This window comes from Oreochromis niloticus, linkage group LG19 (genome assembly GCF_001858045.2).
Source record: "Oreochromis niloticus isolate F11D_XX linkage group LG19, O_niloticus_UMD_NMBU, whole genome shotgun sequence".
NCBI lineage: Eukaryota > Metazoa > Chordata > Actinopteri > Cichliformes > Cichlidae > Oreochromis > Oreochromis niloticus.
The window spans coordinates 4,600,644-4,618,974 of NC_031983.2; the positions used below are offsets into that span (position 1 = coordinate 4,600,644).

Here is an 18,331-nt window from a genome sequence, read left to right on the forward strand (position 1 = left end):
ACTTCTCACAATCAATTAAGCGGGAGATTAATGAGGCCAATTTGCCGCCAACACATCGGCCTTCCTTCTTCACTGAAAAGGCCACGCACACACACAAACACACACTCTGACGATGTAGAAACACACTCGGGATACTACATCACACACACAGGAGCATGTGTGCACATAAAACACTGTTTCCTCTTGACAGTCTGTTTGTTCTGGTAGTTCAGCAACAACGTGGCCAATCACTGAACTGCACCATAGCAACAAAACAAGTAACATCTACTTCATATAAACTGGGAGAGAAGTTGACTTTCTGTTTATCAGGGGAACATAAAAATAAAGAAATGCTTCAACATGTCACTTCTGTGAAAACACAAATATGTATGTCTACTTTAGCGTTTGTGATTTAATGTGTGTCACTGCAAGTATGTTTCTATGATACCTGATACAGTGCATCTAGAAAGAATTCACAGTGCTTTACTTGTTCCACATTTTTCATGTTACAGCTTTATTCCAAAATGGATTAAATTAATTTTTCACTTCAAAATTCTACATACAATACACCATAATACAAAATAAAAAAATGCTTGACATTCTTGCAAATTTAGTAAATCTTAAAAACAAAAATATGACCTTTTTCGCAAGCCTTTGCCATGACACTCAGAATTGAGTTCAAGTGCATCCCAATTCCACTGATCGTCTGTCAAATATTTCTACCACCTGATCTGATGCCATCCCTACAATGAAGTGTGGTGGTAGCACCATGCTGTGGGGATCTTTCTCAGCAGCAGGGATGGAAAGGCTAGTAAGGGTCAAGGGACAGATGAATGCAGCAATTAGTAGAGACATCTTAACATATAAACTGGACCTGAGATGCTGGAGCAAAGGCTCATTGTGGCAGGGTGTGGTCTGCGGTGCCGCTGCAGGGGTGGTGGACGCACCTGAGCAGCATCCACAATCACGCCTTAAAAGTCTGTGCTGACGGTCGTTATGTTGTTGTTGTGTGAAATTGTGGTGTATGTGTCGGGTTGTAAGCTGACTGTGTGAACAGCAATCGTGGTAATAAGGTGTTTAAAGACAGTGAAAAGCGTGTACATGTCGTCTGGTCTGCCGTGGTTTGTTTACACTCATCTTTAACATAACAAATACCCTAAGCACCCAGTCAAGATAACAAAGGAGTGGCTCTGGGACCACTTTGTGAATGTTACTGAGTGGCCCAGTCAGAACCTAGACTAGAACCTGACTGAAGATCTCTGGAGAGATCTGATAATGTCTGTGCACCAATGCTTCCCTTACAAAAATTTAGAGCTTGAGAGGTTCTGCAAAGAAGAATGGGAGAAAATAGTTGTTCCAAGCTTTTAGCATCATACTCAAAAAGATTTGAGGCTATAATTGTTGCTTCAACAAAGTAGTCAGCAAAGGCTCTGAATACATATGTATATGTTAAATTTTATGTTATTTTTTTATTTACAATAAATTTGCAAGAATTCCAAGCAAACATTATTCACTTTGTTTGTGCATAGAATTCTGAGCTGAAACTCTTTCCAGTAAGGCTGTAACGCCACAAAACAAGTGAAGCGCTTTTGACTCATAGGGATTACTTATACAAACCCTGAACTGACTAATTTTAACCACGGTCCATCACTATAACAATGTATAGTGCATGCATATGTATATTTTTGTTACCTCTCTTCTGAAGCACTTTGTGACACCTGTCTGTGAAATGTGCTATAAAAAATGAACTTTTACTTTACTCACTACTTTTACTCTATATGACAGAAATGAAAGAAACATAGCTTATGAACATATTCTACACTATTGACTAATTTAACGTCTGTGATAAGTTGTAAGTTACATAAGAATACAACGACTACTCCAGAGTCGGATAGTAAAAGCAGAAACAGCAACAGAGTTAAAAAGGAATGTAAAACAACCTTGCTGTAGTTTTTGAACCACATACCTCCAACACATTGTATTTCAGTTTCACTCTCTCTCACTCTCACAGTCTCACACACGCACACACACAAAAACACACACACACCCCACTTCCAGGTGAGGGGAGGTCCACATTGTTTGTGTCACTTTCAATCTCACATTTACTTCAATCTGCCTTGGGATCTGACTCATATGGTTGTCATAGTGACTCTCTAGGGATTATAACAAGGTATTATGGGATGTCTAGTGTCTTGAGCTGCAGGATCAGAACATGGTGTTTACACTCACACGGGCACACTGGCACACAGGCTCGAGACGGCAGCAATGCTCAACACAGCGTGAGCGGCTCCACTTGTTCCAGGCTCGTGTTAACACTCACACATGACAACATGATGTGCACAGCGGCGGAAGAAGGGAGATGGTTGTCACAGCGACATACTCGGTCTGCGCCGCAGCTGTCTGAAGGATTAACACGGGACAGAAGAACAAGTGGAACAAGGACTTACAATAGGTGCGGCTCTATGTGACACTATTGCATGACGTCCTGAGTGCTTTCACATTGGGAACAGCACCCTCTGGCTGCCAGCGAGTCGCTCATGCAGAGTGTTTGCATTGGAAGCTTTGATAGTCATGTCGACTGACCACCAGAAGAGAGTTGAGTATGCGATCTAATGATTGTCAGATCTGGGATTGCTTTTTGCAAACCAGCTGCAAAACACAGGAAACCATCGCAATTCCAAATTCGTGTGTGACAATCTGGAAAGTAACGCTGTCCATCTAACACTTTTTGGTGATTTAAATTATATGTCACTAAATTAAAGTAAATTCCATTACATTTATATGTAAAGCTTTCTACATGTTACTTTGCAGGATCAGATTAATTACATTTAGCCCCAGTGTTACGAAAACTGACTCCTGAAGTACTTTTTAAGAGAGCCCTCACTCGCTCTGTTTCAGGTCTGTCACACCCCTGAGTGTCTGATCACCATTGAAGCCCCAGGATCAACTGGTCCTTGCCACCTGCCCAATGAGCTTTGTGTAAGTGGGTGCTGTGGCTGGTATTTTTTGTTGGATTGCTAGAGCGTGTTTCGTAAAAGCTCTGTGAAGCTCTTTGTCAAGTCATCCTCTGACAAACCCCTAACCCTGATCATTAACCCTGTGCAAACAGATTATCTTTTCTACCAAGTGCTGTCAGTCAGGAATAAAAAGAGAAGAATCATTCTGACACATCAAAAACTACCTACATTTTTCTCTTAGTCTTTCTCCAAAAAATCAAGGTAAGGATAGTCACCAACAATGACTTAGACTTTGGAGCATCAAGAGTGTCCTAACAAAACTAAGAAAACTTGGCAGGGGTTGTCATTTTTTCCAACTACTCTTGTGTAATGTGTTTGTGGTTAGTCAGGCAGCTTAGCATATGTGTTATTATGCAGATTACTAAGTTTTCATCTCATATTTTGGTTTCTTTTTGCTTCATTTTGGTTTCCACAGAATTAATTGTTTTAATTTTTGCCAGTTTTGCAGGATTCAAGATTAAATAAAAATACTTTGGACAACGATTAATGATGGACATATTTATTTTAAGCTCTTTAAGATATTTGCAGTGGGCTCTTTCGTTTGTTTACATTCAAAAGAAAGACATTTCTATAGCAGGTATCTCCAAACCTAGGCAACTCACACAAACACAATCTAGGCGGATACCAACTTAATCTCTGGCATTTTAACCAGAGGTAAGGGTGAGGTGAAGTGACATGTCTCCAAACATGAAAGTGATCAGGGCTGACAGGTGGGTTAACAATATGATTAAAATATAGCAAAGGAGACAGTTGTGTGCTTCAAAACAGTAATCAGCTTTACTTTTTACGATGAAGGTTCCACGGATGCATGGTGGTGAGCACTGTTGCCTCAAAACAAGAAGTTCAATTCCACCATCAGGCCAGGGTCTTTTACATGTCTTTGCATGTTCTCCCCGTGTTTGCCTGGGTTCTTTCTGGGTACTCCGGCTTGCTCCCACATTCCAAAGACATGCAATTACTGGGATGAGATTAATTGGTAACTCTAAATTCCCAGTGGGTGCGAATGGTTGTCTGTCTCTATGATTAGCCCTGCGACAGACTGCTGACCTGTCCAGGGTGTACCCTGCCTCTCGCCCTAAGACAGCTGGGATAGGTTCCAGCTCCCCGCGACCCTGAAAAGGATAACAGGGATGGGATGGATGGTTCCACATTATTAACTGTGCAACTTTTACCGTAACCACAATGCTGCTTTTTTATTCCAAATCTGAACCTAAACAGGTTTTATATTTTCGAACCTAACAAAAGCAAAAAGCACCTGTGGTTTTCTATGCAACTACTGGGACAAAGTATGCTTATTCAGTTGGTAAAGCTTCAATTTCCTGGTTTTGCTTTTGTTTTTGTCCACTTACCAGATGATTGATGGGCTATCAAAAGTCAATATAGTTGATGAGCATATTTACTTTATTGGCACTTTGTGAGTCAAAGCATGCCCTAAGTCCAGCTTCTCAACTTGATATTTAAGGACAGTTATGTATATAATGTATCTATTTTTATTCTCCAGAATTACCCAATTAAAACAAAGCATTTCCTGCTTTATTGTTACAGATGGTCAGTGTCACTTTGTTTTTGTTGTTGTTGTTTTGCTTTGTTTTTAACGAGAGGGTGTTACAGTTGGCAATGAATTTTTTATATCTGCTAGAGACTTTAATGTCAGGATCCTTGAATATGATAAAGGGATAAAAAAGTACAAGGAGATTAGAAAAGTGTGGATTTTTCCATAGTGAAGGCTTACTGGTGTCAGCCAGATTATAATAATAATCAGGTGTAACTGAAGCAGATACACACACACACACACACACACACACACACACACACACACACACACACTTAGATTAAATGCTTGAAAATGCACTAGCAACAAAAAAGAACATTCTTGAAGGTTTAAAAAAATCATCTCAGAAATGTACACGCACTTACAAATACTGCATATCTAATAACACACGCACACACCCACACACAGATTACCAGTGCCTATCAGCTGTGGTATCGCGTCAGCCTGGTTGTGATGTTAAAAGCTCAGCCTTTGGGCTGTATGTTAAACAGATATGGAGTGGAGCATGCTAGGGATTAAAACTACAAGACACACACACATTTTTGCACACACACAAACCCGAGGGAGCGAACAGCGATAACCCAGTCATTATCATACTTTCATAATTCCATTTAATAATTCAGCTTAGCCGCGGCAGCAACTGGATGTTGAGGAAGTTGGCTGTGGTGAAAAATCTGAGGGTGAATTATGAGGAATCACTGTGCTAATAATGTAGAGGTACATTATTGAGAATAATATAGCTTCAGAAAAGCTCAAAGGCAAATCATAAGAAATAATTCAGATAACAACTGGTGTAAAATCCTCTTTCTGAGGGAAAAAAAAGCATTTTATAGGATTTGGATGTCAGACTATAATATTATAAGGGCTCGGAATTGGAAATAAAAGAATATCGAGCATTAAATGTAATTCATTAAAGGGCTCACTAGGAGCTCTTCAGGATGTAATGCTGACTAGAAAACAGAAATACTACATGAAAGAAAAACTTAAGCAGAAATTTTCCTAAAAGTGGCCAAGAAAGAAAGATTATTCTATTACACGATTTAAAAGTGTTTATCTTCTGTACAGTGCCCATTTTCAACATCGCTAGCTTCCAGACCTTGACTGTTAGCCCAGCTTTCACCAGTTTTAAAAAAAGACTTTTTCTGATACATATGAGAACTCTGAAAACTCTGAGCTGATTACTTACAGGTAGTTTTCTACAGTGCCACTTTTAGAGCATCTATATGCTAACCAATGACTACAGTCATTGATGATAACATATGGTAGCATGCTAGCATACATGTTAATGGTGAACATGATAACATGAGTTGTGCTTATTTCTTTCTTTAAGTCTTTAATATGTTTCCTGCTTAGTCAGCTAGGTACATCTAAAAATATACTTTGCAAGGCATGGATTGCTTAACCTCTCCCTAAAAGGCATTACAGAGATCTCCCTTTCCACAACAATGCTTTGTTTTTAGGGTAAACAGGTCAAACTGATGGGGAATCATTGATTAAATATCTGTTTAAAACTGGTAGCGAGCTAACTTGTCAGGATAAAACTAACAGTATAATATAATAGTAATAGTATAGCATTTTTTAAAATGCTAGTATTGTCATACATTAGCATTAGGCTATACTTACTTACTACAGTACTTGCATTGGCCCAAGACTTTAAAAACTACTGTTACCATGTAAAGGTGTCACAATAAGAAAATTAGAAATTGAAAATCAAGACCTGATATGTTTTTCTGATATCTCTACTTAGTCTTTATTGCTAAGCTGTATGTATTGTAAACCCATATCTGTCTATTATAAGTAACATACTAATTATTAGCAGAACTGCTCATTGGTGAATTTGTGCTACTTTTCCTAGAGTAAGAGTAAATACCCCCAAAACGTTACACTTTTTTAGCATTTGATTGTGATTGCATCCACGTGCTAATTTGCTCCACTTATTAAATGTAACCCTTAGTCTGCTAACTAAAGTAACATTGGATATGTCAGGACTTTGAAATTTTAATCCTTAAAAAATCAGCGACAGTGTTTCAGGTTGATGCTTCTATTCAGATAATGGTCAAAGCACGAGAGGGTTGGTGGAACTGTGAATCTCTATACTTCTGGATCAGTTCATTTTCTAAGATATTTCACTTTGAAACCATCAAAACAGCAGCCTAAAAACAATATGTCACATGGCCTCTGAAAGTTTCACAAAGAAAAGTTAATCAAGTTAATGTAAAATTGTAAAGAGCACTGTTTACCCATAATATTGAGCAGGTTTGTGTGTGTGTCTGTGTGTGCTTATAGTGTGTAGAGTGTACACATTCTGCATCTTGATGCCTGATGCAACCGAGCAACAATAACTGGAAATTATTCATCAGAAACCAAAGCCACTGAAAAATTTACTGGACCAAGAGTGTGTCCATGTGTGTCCAGCGTGATACTGTGGAACCAGAAGACAAATAGGCCTGCTGTATCCACATGCATTTCCAAGCTTTTTTCCAAAGACGGGTTCAAATAAGTTTTTATCTGCTGTGAATAGTTCCTACCTGTAAAATGTGGCTTCCTAGGTGAGGTTCGAAGATCTCAGAGGCAATGGCGCTGGGACTTCTCCTCCGCTGGGTACCGATAGCTAAAGACACACACACGCACACAAGGAGAGAGAAAGCACAGGACAGGACAGAAGAAGACTGGTGAGACTCAGACACATTGATACGAGCAAAGCTGCACTCACACACGAATACGTGTTCACAAACACACAAACACTCACGTTTATACAGCCTAGCATGACAAACACACATGGCACAAGACAAGAGGAACCAGTGAGTTCAGCTCTGAACAGTCCCAATTAGTGCCACAGGTTAGCATTGTCAGTTGCACTCGCTAAAATCAGCCCATCCTTTAGGTCATATGAACTACTTATAATACTAACAGGTTTCATTCAGTAACGTCATTTGGCAAAGCAACAGCATCTAAGGAAAAAATATTTGTAATACAACATTATTATGTATTATAATTAAATACACTCTCATGCAAGCAAAGTTCAAGTATCTCTACATGGAAAAAAAATTGTTCCATAAAATCTGTATCTTCAAAATTAGAAGGTTATTCATTCAATAGTTTACATTGAATAAACGGGGTTGACATTAGACCTCAATCTTTATCTAAGGTACAAAGGAAGTTCATGTTGCATTTTCTCACAGTTTATGTGACCATGGGAGTAGATGGGGTTTGAAAGTAGCCAGAACTTTAACCTCTGTATCATGAAAAGCTTCCAAGTTGATGTTTTAATCACCGCTGATCATCCATAAATGCTTTTACTAACGGCTGTGATGGCTTGCAAATGCTTCCCCTCAAAGTTATTATTACCTTTTTTAAAAAAACATAAGTCAATGGCTACTCTTCCCATATCCTATTATTTTCGGTTTTTGCGAGTAATGCATCTCAGTAATGCATTGAGGATATATATTTTGTATCAGGAGTGTAGAAAAAGATGGAAGGTGTCACCATAGCAACCAGGAAAAAAAGTTTTAAAATGGATGAAAGGCATTATATTTATGATATTTTTTTTAAAGCCAATAAGGTAGTGGTTAATGTATAACCGTAATCCAGTGCTTTTTAATTGCCTAACTTTAACCAGGTAGTTTTTAATGCATAACCCTGAGCAAACAACATTTTGTAATTAACAGTGGATTTCAACACTATATGTGAAAAATTGTGACAGGTAGGAGTCAAACTTGTGCTGCTGGTATAATGATCTGTCGACTGAATCTTCCACCAAACCTTCAACCATCAAATGCTGACTTTCACTTGCATTTTAATCAGGACACATGAGATTGAAATTCATGTTGAGGAATGCGCAAAAAGTTTTGTGTCCACAAACACGAATCAGTAGGTCATGACTATATTGCAGACTGTTGTGACATCAGGTTACCATTTAAGAAGTTGCATAGAAAATAAACAAAAAAACTCCAAGCCAACGCCGCAGTCACCAGCCCTTTTGCAAAGCTGCTAAGAAACACAAGCTGGCAACACTAAAACACCTTATGGCAGGACAAGAAAACAAATAATGACCTCAAGGGCTGTCAATACTCACTCATCTCTCATCTTATCTCTTAAGCTCTCTTTCTGTTTTTATCCTTCAAACCATTATTTCTACAAATATTCATGTGACCATCCATCTGCATCGTGAATTCAAAGCTGGATTCTGATGTTCTCATATGTAACATCCATTATATTAGAACCCCACAGATATCAAAACAGTGCGAGAAGGCGGCTATAATTTGTGTACTTACAGCCCCCTATAACTGTGCACATAGCTACAGGGGCTAAATACATCATTTATACCAAATTCATGCACCGTAAATAACTTTTTAACGGATAATGTCACAACAGCTCCTCAGTGAGTGACAGGAATATCGAGGAGGGAATCTTTTCCTCTTTCCCTTGCTTTTTTTTCTTCCTTTGCCATTTTTTTCCTTTTTCCTCTTTTTATTTTTAATTCTCATCTTCCTGTCCATCATTGTTTATCTCTAGTGAGTGAGAGAGCTAGGGAAAGGCAGAAAAGACAGAGACAGGAGAAGAGAGAGAGAGAGTGAAACAGTTTATAGCTTTCTAAAATTTCACCCTGAGGGCAAAACTCTCTCTACAGACAAAGTCAGAAAGCACAACAGCTCGAGAGATAGAGGGAGGAAAGGAGAGAAAAAGTGAGATGGTCAGTGTAAAATTTGGCCTGAGGTTAAACTGTCTCTCTCCCGCTTTCTCTTTCTCGATAGAAGACAAAAAGAAAGAGAAAAGAAGACTGACGATGGGAGAGAGACCTCAGTGCTGTCGCTAAGTGCATAATGTAAAGCTCAATCATTAAAATAGGCCAGAAAAAGATCAATTCAACAACAGACGGTAACTTAAAAAAAGCCTTGAACAAGATGGTACTTGTTCCCAAAAGCATCCAAAGTATTCAAGCAGCCAGCATGAACTCAGAGCCATTTTTTTTAAGAACTTAATAAAACTATTAAAACTCCTTTTGACTTCAAAATGAGTTTGAATGCAAAGCAAATTGAATGTATTTGTAAAAAAAAAAAAAAAGTGCTACCAGTTAATGTCTAAGCCTTGAGACAGCTGGAAAATGGAAATGGACAGCACAGGAGAAAAAGCAGAGTGAGACAGTGACAGAGAGTGAGACAGGCACACAGAGGGGCATTAAAGCCCACTAAAAGAGAGATTTTTGTGCCCTGAGGTAATGTTCTTCTCTCTACCCACTCTCCGTCCTCATCTCCCTGCAGACCTCATTACAGCAAATTTAAACACACACCAATAAAACCGCTCATATGCAAGACTCCCGCGTGCTTTTTGGAATGGGGTGGGGTTGAAGAGACAGAATTAGCTTTAATTAATGACATAACAAAAAGTGCTTGTGAATGAAAGGGTTACAGAGTAAAAAGGCAAAATGAACACAAGGACGGAGTAGATGGGATCAAGGAGCTCAGTCTGATCTTTGTGTATAAGTATATACTTTATGTTGTATATAATATATATTCATGGGAAGAAGAAATGACTAGAAGCAAAAGGAGCATGCCTACATGATGAATAGATTGTAATAGGGAAAATTTTGCTGATGAGATGAATCTTAATTTTTACTATTACTATCTTTCTTTAAAGGTGCTATATAGATAAAGTTATTATTGTTATTGTGTTTCCTGCAAAAACCTGACTTGTTACCCACAAATTGCACATTATTACAGGGTACTTACACCTTATTTGCAGGTCATATTGTGAAGTGTTATTATTATTAAGTGTGAGGTAAAAATCAAGGAACACTATTTACTAGTAAGATGGAAGGGAGGTGTGTGTGAGTTAAAAAATTTCAGACAAAGATTGATGTGACACTGACGCAAAGACGATGGCATAAAAGAGAAAAAAAAAGGACAAAAAGGGATGAGCATCGGGGGGGATAGTCCAAAAAAAGGATGAAGAAAACAAAAATTAAAGGTCAGAAAAAACTGTACACAAGCCCGAACTCTGAAAAAGAGACAATCAAAATGTATGTAAGACCTGACCTCTTAAAATTATACTAGTGTGTGTGTGTGTGTGTGTGTGTGTGTAGGAGAGAGAGAGATTGTCTGACCATCTCATTGGAAAGTCAATTTAACTTTGCTCTCAAAGTCAAACATTACAGCTGTTGTTAATTTATTTTCTTGTTTAATATGAAATTGGCAACAAACCAGGGATTCCTCTGCTGTGTGTGTGTGTGTGTGTGTGTGTGTGTGTGTGTGTGTGCGTGTGTGTGTGTGTGTAGGCTTAGAGCCTCTGCCCAGTCCTTCTCGCTGCTGGAAGGTTGGATTAAAGGAATAAACGACAACCTCCAGACTGCTGGCTGTGACTGTGTAGGTGAGTGCTAGAGAAGCAAAAGAATTTGTGTGACGGAGAGTGAAGAGCGGGAATCTGTACTGTTACGCAAACAGCCAATTCAATTAGTGGTAGGTGTAAGAACACTAGAGAGAGAGACAGAGTGCAGGAGCGAGAGAGGGTGTGCGAACGGGAGACAGAGAGAGAGAGAGAGCACCCATTTTGACAAAATGTCAGAGGCAATTTATCACGACCTAACAAAAGACCCCAGGGATAAAGCGCAAGAGAGAGAGAGAGGAGGAAGGTGTGAGGACTGAAGGAAAGGAGGGAGAGGAGGCAGGAGTGAAGCATCACTGTGGAAAAAAAACATCTACAGGATAACAGAAAGGAAGCAAGGAAAGGAAAATGAGGGATCTGTATTAAGAGAAAGAAAGGCTGCAGGAGAGGATGTAAAGATAGAAAAGGCACCCTGTGGAAGCCGTACGCAGGAACGATGTAACGCACCAGCATGAAGGTAAACAATGCATTCATTGAACAACTCAGCAGATGATACAGTAATGGAGGTTTAAATCAAGAAAGAAAAATCCTTGAAAAAACATATTCCACAGTGCTGTGAGACTTGTAATAATATAGTGACTGTTCTCTTCTTTACAAAGCTCAAAAAAATCGCAGAGAAGGGCTTTTTATGTTTAGGTTTACAATCTTCTTCCTTACAAAGACATTGACCATGGCCTGCGATAACTGAATAACTGAGTAACTGAGTGTGGGAAAACAAAGATATTCTCAAACTGTTTAGCATCAAGTCTGTCAAATAATTATTAGATTTTAATTACAGATTATTTGTGTGTGTTTGTTGCAGTAAAAGCACAAAAAACAGTATTACAAAATTAAAAAAAATCACATTACATTATGTCCTATGTTTTATTTTCTTTACTTTATTCGTATCCTGAGACAGCTAACTGGTGCCTATTTAATAGTAGAAGTATCTGGTCTTGCTCTGGTATTATATGATAGACTGCAGAAAGCATTAGACTGAGAGACACTTCTTTCTGTTACACACAACAAAGTTTACAGCTCGTCACATAAATGAGAGCCAGTCAGCCTAAAGCAGGCTCTTTCCCTCTGAAATGAGATGTTTGGGCCGATTAACTCTGACAGAGCCGCTCCACTAAACCTGCATCATTTCTCTGCTTAAACTCCTTCAGTAAGACTTTTACTGTTCAGCGCAGAGATGTTTTACAATGTAACCGCCTGAAGTCAGAGAAAAGGAGGCATCAAAGTAAAAGCACACTTAGGGAAGATGCACACATACATGGTTTCATTGATTAACCCTCTGAGGTCTAAGTCGTCATCTGTGATGACCCCAGGCCTAACTAAACCTAGCCAATCACTATGTGTATTTTTGTTTTATTAGTTAGTGGTTTGTGGGGTTAGGGTTAATTGGTGATTCTAAAATACCCATAGGTGTCAATATGAGTGTGAATGGTTGTCTGTTTCTTTGTGTCCCTGCCTCTTGCCCTGTGGTAGCTGGGATAGGCCCCAGTCCCCCCGCGACCCTAATAAGGATAAGTGGAAGATAATAGCTGAATGGATGGATGGATATAGTTAGTTAAATGCTACATGGTTAAATTGTTTTTTGCCAAAAATTTAGGCCGGTTTTAAAGCTGATTATCATTCTATTTCAGACTCTGTACCATCAGCAAATGAATGTAGAATTGCTCAGTATTTTTTCTATGTGTTGAATATCTCATCAGTTTTCAGAAAATCAGAGCTGGAGTTAGATGAAATGTATGGATGATGTAATTGTCCCCACTTGATGCTGATGAGCTAAGTGAATAACTTTGACTTTCTTATTACATTGAAACATGTTGCTGGGAAACCACAGGATAAAGCACCACTTAATATTAGGGAACAGCACTCCCCGACAACAGTGGCCTCCTCCAGTATGACAAACACCTCACCACACTACTAAAGCCTGCTTGGGACCGGCTCAAGAACACAGGAAAGAGTGTGGGGTGTTGACCTAGCCTTCAAACTCCTTAGCATTTGTTAATGTTACAGTCACACTAGTGGAAACGGTGGTTGGGCACTGCAGTGCAACCAAAATTCTTACAAAAATGAACTTTTGATCATGTTGCCTTTGAAATGGTAGCTTTAAAAATGGGGTCTGCAAACACTGGTAGTCAGTTGCCATTTTCAAAGCAACTTTGGAGTCAAGAAGGCAACAGAGATGGAGTCAGTTTGCTCTAAGTCCGCAACTGATTGGGGTCAAATTGGCAATTACACACAATCTTTTTGTGATAATAATAATTAGCTGTGATGGATCCACAAACTTTCCTCATCTGTTGCCATCTGTTGCAAATCTGTTACCATCTAGACACACAGAAGTTCACATTAAGTACTTAGATCCAGTCCAGCCAGAACAGCAATTGAGAAATTTCTCCATAAATAGCGACGTACTTGCTGCAGGACAGCGATTTAAGTGCTAAATGACACAATGACACTTGGCAGCCTTGCTTATGTGCAAGAATATACCCAGAATATGTCCAGTTGGTTACCAGATGAGTAGAGTCCCTTATTGCAAAGAGACACACTTGACTTCCAAAATTTATTTGATGTCATTGTTTGTGAGTTCTGATTCAGATAAGAGGTATCATATAACTTAAATTAAGATTACTTAAAATGCGCAAGTTGCCAGTTTTTTGCAATTTAGTTTTCATCTGTTTGTGGTGCCAACAGTGTTACAGATTATCAGTGCTGTTCTGGCAGAGATGTATTAAGATAACTGTGTTTGTTCAAAAAGTTTTTTTTAAAATATTCGCTTCTCATTTGCACTATTATTGATGGTTTACTCATTCATTTAAACTATTTAATGAATGAGTCTTTGTTCTTTCGCTCTTTGGCATTTGTGTGTCCAATCTGTGAAAGCACATGGCAGAGAGACTAAAGAAAAACATCATCTCTCTCCTATAGCCTAACTACTATTAGGCTTCTCCGTACAATCTCATTCAACTAAAGACAACACAATGACACACAAACACACACACAGTATCACTTAAGTTATGACTTTTTGTTGATTTTCTGTTCTTAAGTTCATTTTCTTTCTCTCTCTCTCTGGAAGTAAACTGATGGTTCTCCCAGACTTCCAGACTGCACACACACAAACACACACACGCACGGCCTCCTGCGTGTGTCTGAATGTGTGCGTACCATCATCTTTGCTGTCTCTCCACTTGGCTGAGTGCCAGCTGGTGTGTGTTGGAATCAAGGACAAGGGAGGACACAGAGAGAGCCAGAGAGTGTGAGGGGGTAAAGCAACAGAGTGACAACAAGGAGGAAGAAAAATGGAGTCAAGGAGGAGGACAGCTCAATGGATGGATAGAAAATGTAAGTGGTAGTAAAGGGAACAACTGGGAAATGCAGTGACAGGAAATGAATAGAAAATCTGGGCTATACTGAAAAAATTGTTCCCTTAGATTCCACTTATTTTTTATTACAGTAAAAATATTAAAGAAGCCATTTAAGCTTTGCATCCATAGTATGAAAATTGAGTTTGAAGTACATAAAACTGGGCAAAATTTTGTGCTTTTTAATTTTTCCATCATCTTTTGAACCCTCATATCTTGCGTTCAGAAGAGCTGAAAAAAAAACCATGAATTAAAATTATTTGAGAAACTGCAAACACATCTATTACTACTATTTTTTCTACTACCAATTCTGACCATTGTTTTCATTAAATATATCATAGTTTCAATAGCAAATAATGCATGAGTCTAATGTCTATGACACAGAGGAACAGAAACAAGTGTTACTCTCAACAAAACTGCTGCAGCAACTGGATGTTCCCCTCTAAACTCAGTAAGTGAAAGGGACCGGCCCTCTTGTGCCAAGTTTTCACAAACGCAAAATGCAGTGAAGCAACAAATTGCAAAGACAGCATCTGAGGAGGCTGTCACTCAAGAGGTAATTGGTGGTTAAATATTACTGTAGTAGCAGTCACATTTACCAAAGGTAGATGACCCAGTACTTCTGTATGTCAGTGGTTCAGTCTCCTTCAGTCTGCAAGTCAAAGTATTGCCCCGGACACATTTATGTGAGTGCGAGTGTGCTTAGGTTAATAAAAACAAAACACTTCTATGAATGTGTGATTTTGTAAATGAGGCTAAAGCGCTTAAATTGCTTAGTAATGACATAATTTGTAATCGAGCTATTTGTTTCCAATAACTCAAAGATTCTGAGCAGCTGCTGTTTAAAAAAAATCACATTTGTAAGAATGGATTCTGAAATCGATTAAATGCATTAATCAAGAAATGAATCAGAACATTAATCCATAATGACAATATTCATCAATCATGACCCTGATTAAAGTAGCTCCACATAAACTTACTAGCAATAAAATGCTGGTTACACATTATTGCCTTAGTAACGATCACATACAGTGAACAGTCACAGGGGCCATTTTTGTGCACTGAATACTTTTTTTTTCCAAAGCAGGAATTTACCTGTTAATGGGATATATGTTAGAGTGAGAATACTTATAGTAAAAATAAAATATGCAAAGTAGAAAAAAAATAATCATGACATATACTGACTTAACTGAGGATGCCAAAAATGTCATCTTTATGTGTATTTACATTTAAAGTTAAGAGACTGAGACCAATAACTCAAATGCTAGTTGTTGTATTTTTTTTTTATTTTTTTTGCTATTATGAATCAAAATTTTGGCACACGCTGCCTTCTTTGGGCTAATGATTTAATCCTAAATCCACTGTTTATTGTAAGTAAATTACTAGCAGTAAATGTTTGTCCCTCTCTATGGAGTATGGCAGCGTCTTCCCCCCACATATAAAAGGGAGAAGTTCTATTCACAGAGCAGCAGTAAATTCATATTTCTGCAGGATGATAGAGCAGCTAAAAGCTATGTTGAGTTATTAAAATTTAGGGTGAAAAGGATCCCAGGTTTGAAGGTTTCTCCTCAATATGCGAAGGCGCAGCTGAGTCTTACTGATCCAAAGTTTCAAGAAGGAATAACTTATAGATATAAAAAAGGCATTCCGATTATTTTCATGCATGTAATGCATTACACCTAACAGCAGTCAAAGATTTTATATGTGTTTATGACAATCAAATATAGATGACATGTTCACACTCTTGACAGCCTGCAGAGTGCAATCAAAAATTATTTGTGCCCAAAATGCTGGCTGTCAATAATCTTATTACATGTGCATGTACAATGTAGTACCAAGCTTGTTTTTTCTTTCATTATTTATTTGAATAAATAAGCCTCTCATTTGTTATATATAAGCTACATTTCACTCAGAATTATTGCTTCATGTGTACGACAATAATTTGTGTGTGTGTGTTTGTATGTCAATCTAGTGTGTTTGCTGTCAGTCTATAACCTCGTGAGATTTAGGTTTCTCTTGTGTCTGAATTTGTACATGATCGCCTTGTGTCTCTCTTACACACACACACACACACACACACACACACACACACACACACACACACACATGCACATACACATGGAGCGGGGGCTCAGTGAGGCAGGAAGGTATTGGCACTGAGGGAATACAAGGAGCAGACAGTAATTAGGAACCAGCCTACTGTACCATAGGCGCATGCACACACACAATCCTAGAAACCGGATATGTTCTTGGGCACACACACAACCTAGACACACACATGCACACACACATACACACAGAGTGTAATTAGGTAGGGGCCTTGATGCCCCAGTGGCGAACTGAACAAGCCCCTGAATACCCTCACTGGGAATGGTTGAACGCCATAATACGTGGGAAAGGGGCATGAAGAGACACACACACGCACACACATTAATTAAGTGGCAGCCTACTGTGCGTGAAGGGAACAAGGTGGTAGACGGCCGCAGTGGGAGTGTATGTGGACCAGCAGCAGTCAGGATTAACACAAGTCAACCTGCCAGCGGCGAGCACCACCACATGCTTGTTCACTGCCTTTCTTCAACCTTTCGTCATTTCCTGTTTAGTCATCATCAAAATCGAAAACCCACCTCACGAAACACCTACCATTGTGTTAAAAAAAATCTGTATGTATGAATTAAACTAGTTCTTCTATATATAAGTAAAACAGAGAAAATATTAAGCGATATGTTGATGTAAAAGTAATTTTTCTCAACTGGGCAATTGGAGCTCTTTGAGAATCAGTGTAAATTATCTGTAAAACTCTGTTCTGTATGAAAGTAATGGGTTAAACTTATCTCAGCTCTGAGCCAAGCTGCTGAAGCAACCAACAGAGGGAGTGAAGGCAAAATGGAGTGATGCAGGATGGGTTAGAAACTGCATTACAGGTTTACCTATGCAACCAAAGCCTGGGATATTCATTAACAGCCAACAGTCCACTACAAAGCACTGTAAGGTTAGGAGATTGCTTTTATATGCTTTTTTTTCTGTCTATGCTTTTACTTTTCTTCATAACATGATAACATTTGTTGCAGAGGAAGATTAGTTGGTATGCAAAAACCTTGTGTGCCATTACGCTACACTAATCCCTGGGAAAGAATCGCTGTAGCTGGTATAACAGCGGAAGAATGTAATTCAGAGTCATTTTTTCCACTTTGAAGTGAGATTTGAAGTGTCACAGAAAAGGTTTATCAGTTTTACAACTTCAATAACAAGTCAGAGTAAGGAGCTCTTGAAAGGAAAAGAAGTAACTGAACTGTTAAAGCTTAAAAACATTTTATTGATGGAGGAAACAGTAATCTTGGGTATTAGTGACATAGTTTTAGCCATTTACTCCGCTATGGTATAAGCAGGTATGGTGGTCGATTCTGATATCGGTTTTGTGATTTTGTGAATTTCACCTACATACACATACATATTATAAGCTTGCAATGAAGTCTTCATGCAAAAACAAAAAGGTCACGATGACTTTCTGTCACTTGAATTTCCGACTTTACCCCACCAACTGCACATCCCGTTTTCACATCAAGGGTGCTTCGAGACACGAACATCGACTTTTCTTCTTCTGACAGAACTACTTTAACAAGTTTCAAATTTAAAATTGTAAAAACGCTACATACTTTTTATGAAAACTTGCCACATTTAAGATACTAAATAATGAAGCATTATTGTCTGTTAGAAACTTCATATGGCATGTTGGGATATTTCAGACTCTGGCTGGTAAAGCAAATGAAGTGAGCAGACACACTGCTGTTCTCCTTGGTGTTAATCTGCTGTTAATTTGTCTGGACTGTAACATGAGACAGAGTGAGCTGCAGGAGTTTAGAGTGAAGCTGTTAGTCATTAATTTAACAGACTCGGAGGTGAACGAGGCCACATGTCTCCATTATTCTCTGTCACACTGTCACCACACATAATAACTTCACCAAAGGGCTCTGTCTATCTCTCTCGCTCTGTGTGTGTGTGTGTTGGTATTTCACTATATCTACATGAATATAGTGTCTTTCTGCATGTAT

General features: G+C 38.6%; 1 protein-coding gene across 5 annotated transcripts in view; it reads right to left on the bottom strand.

Annotated features, from left to right (window-relative positions):
• Window positions 1-18,331, bottom strand: part of npas3 (neuronal PAS domain protein 3) — a 333,725-nt gene that overhangs the window by 140,829 nt on the left and 174,565 nt on the right. For all 5 annotated transcript variants that reach the window (XM_019349116.2, XM_019349115.2, XM_005455939.4 and 2 more), the window contains one exon: window positions 7,077-7,159. In XM_019349116.2, the coding sequence (XP_019204661.1) occupies window positions 7,077-7,159 (83 nt within the window). The remainder of the gene's footprint in view (window positions 1-7,076; window positions 7,160-18,331) is intronic.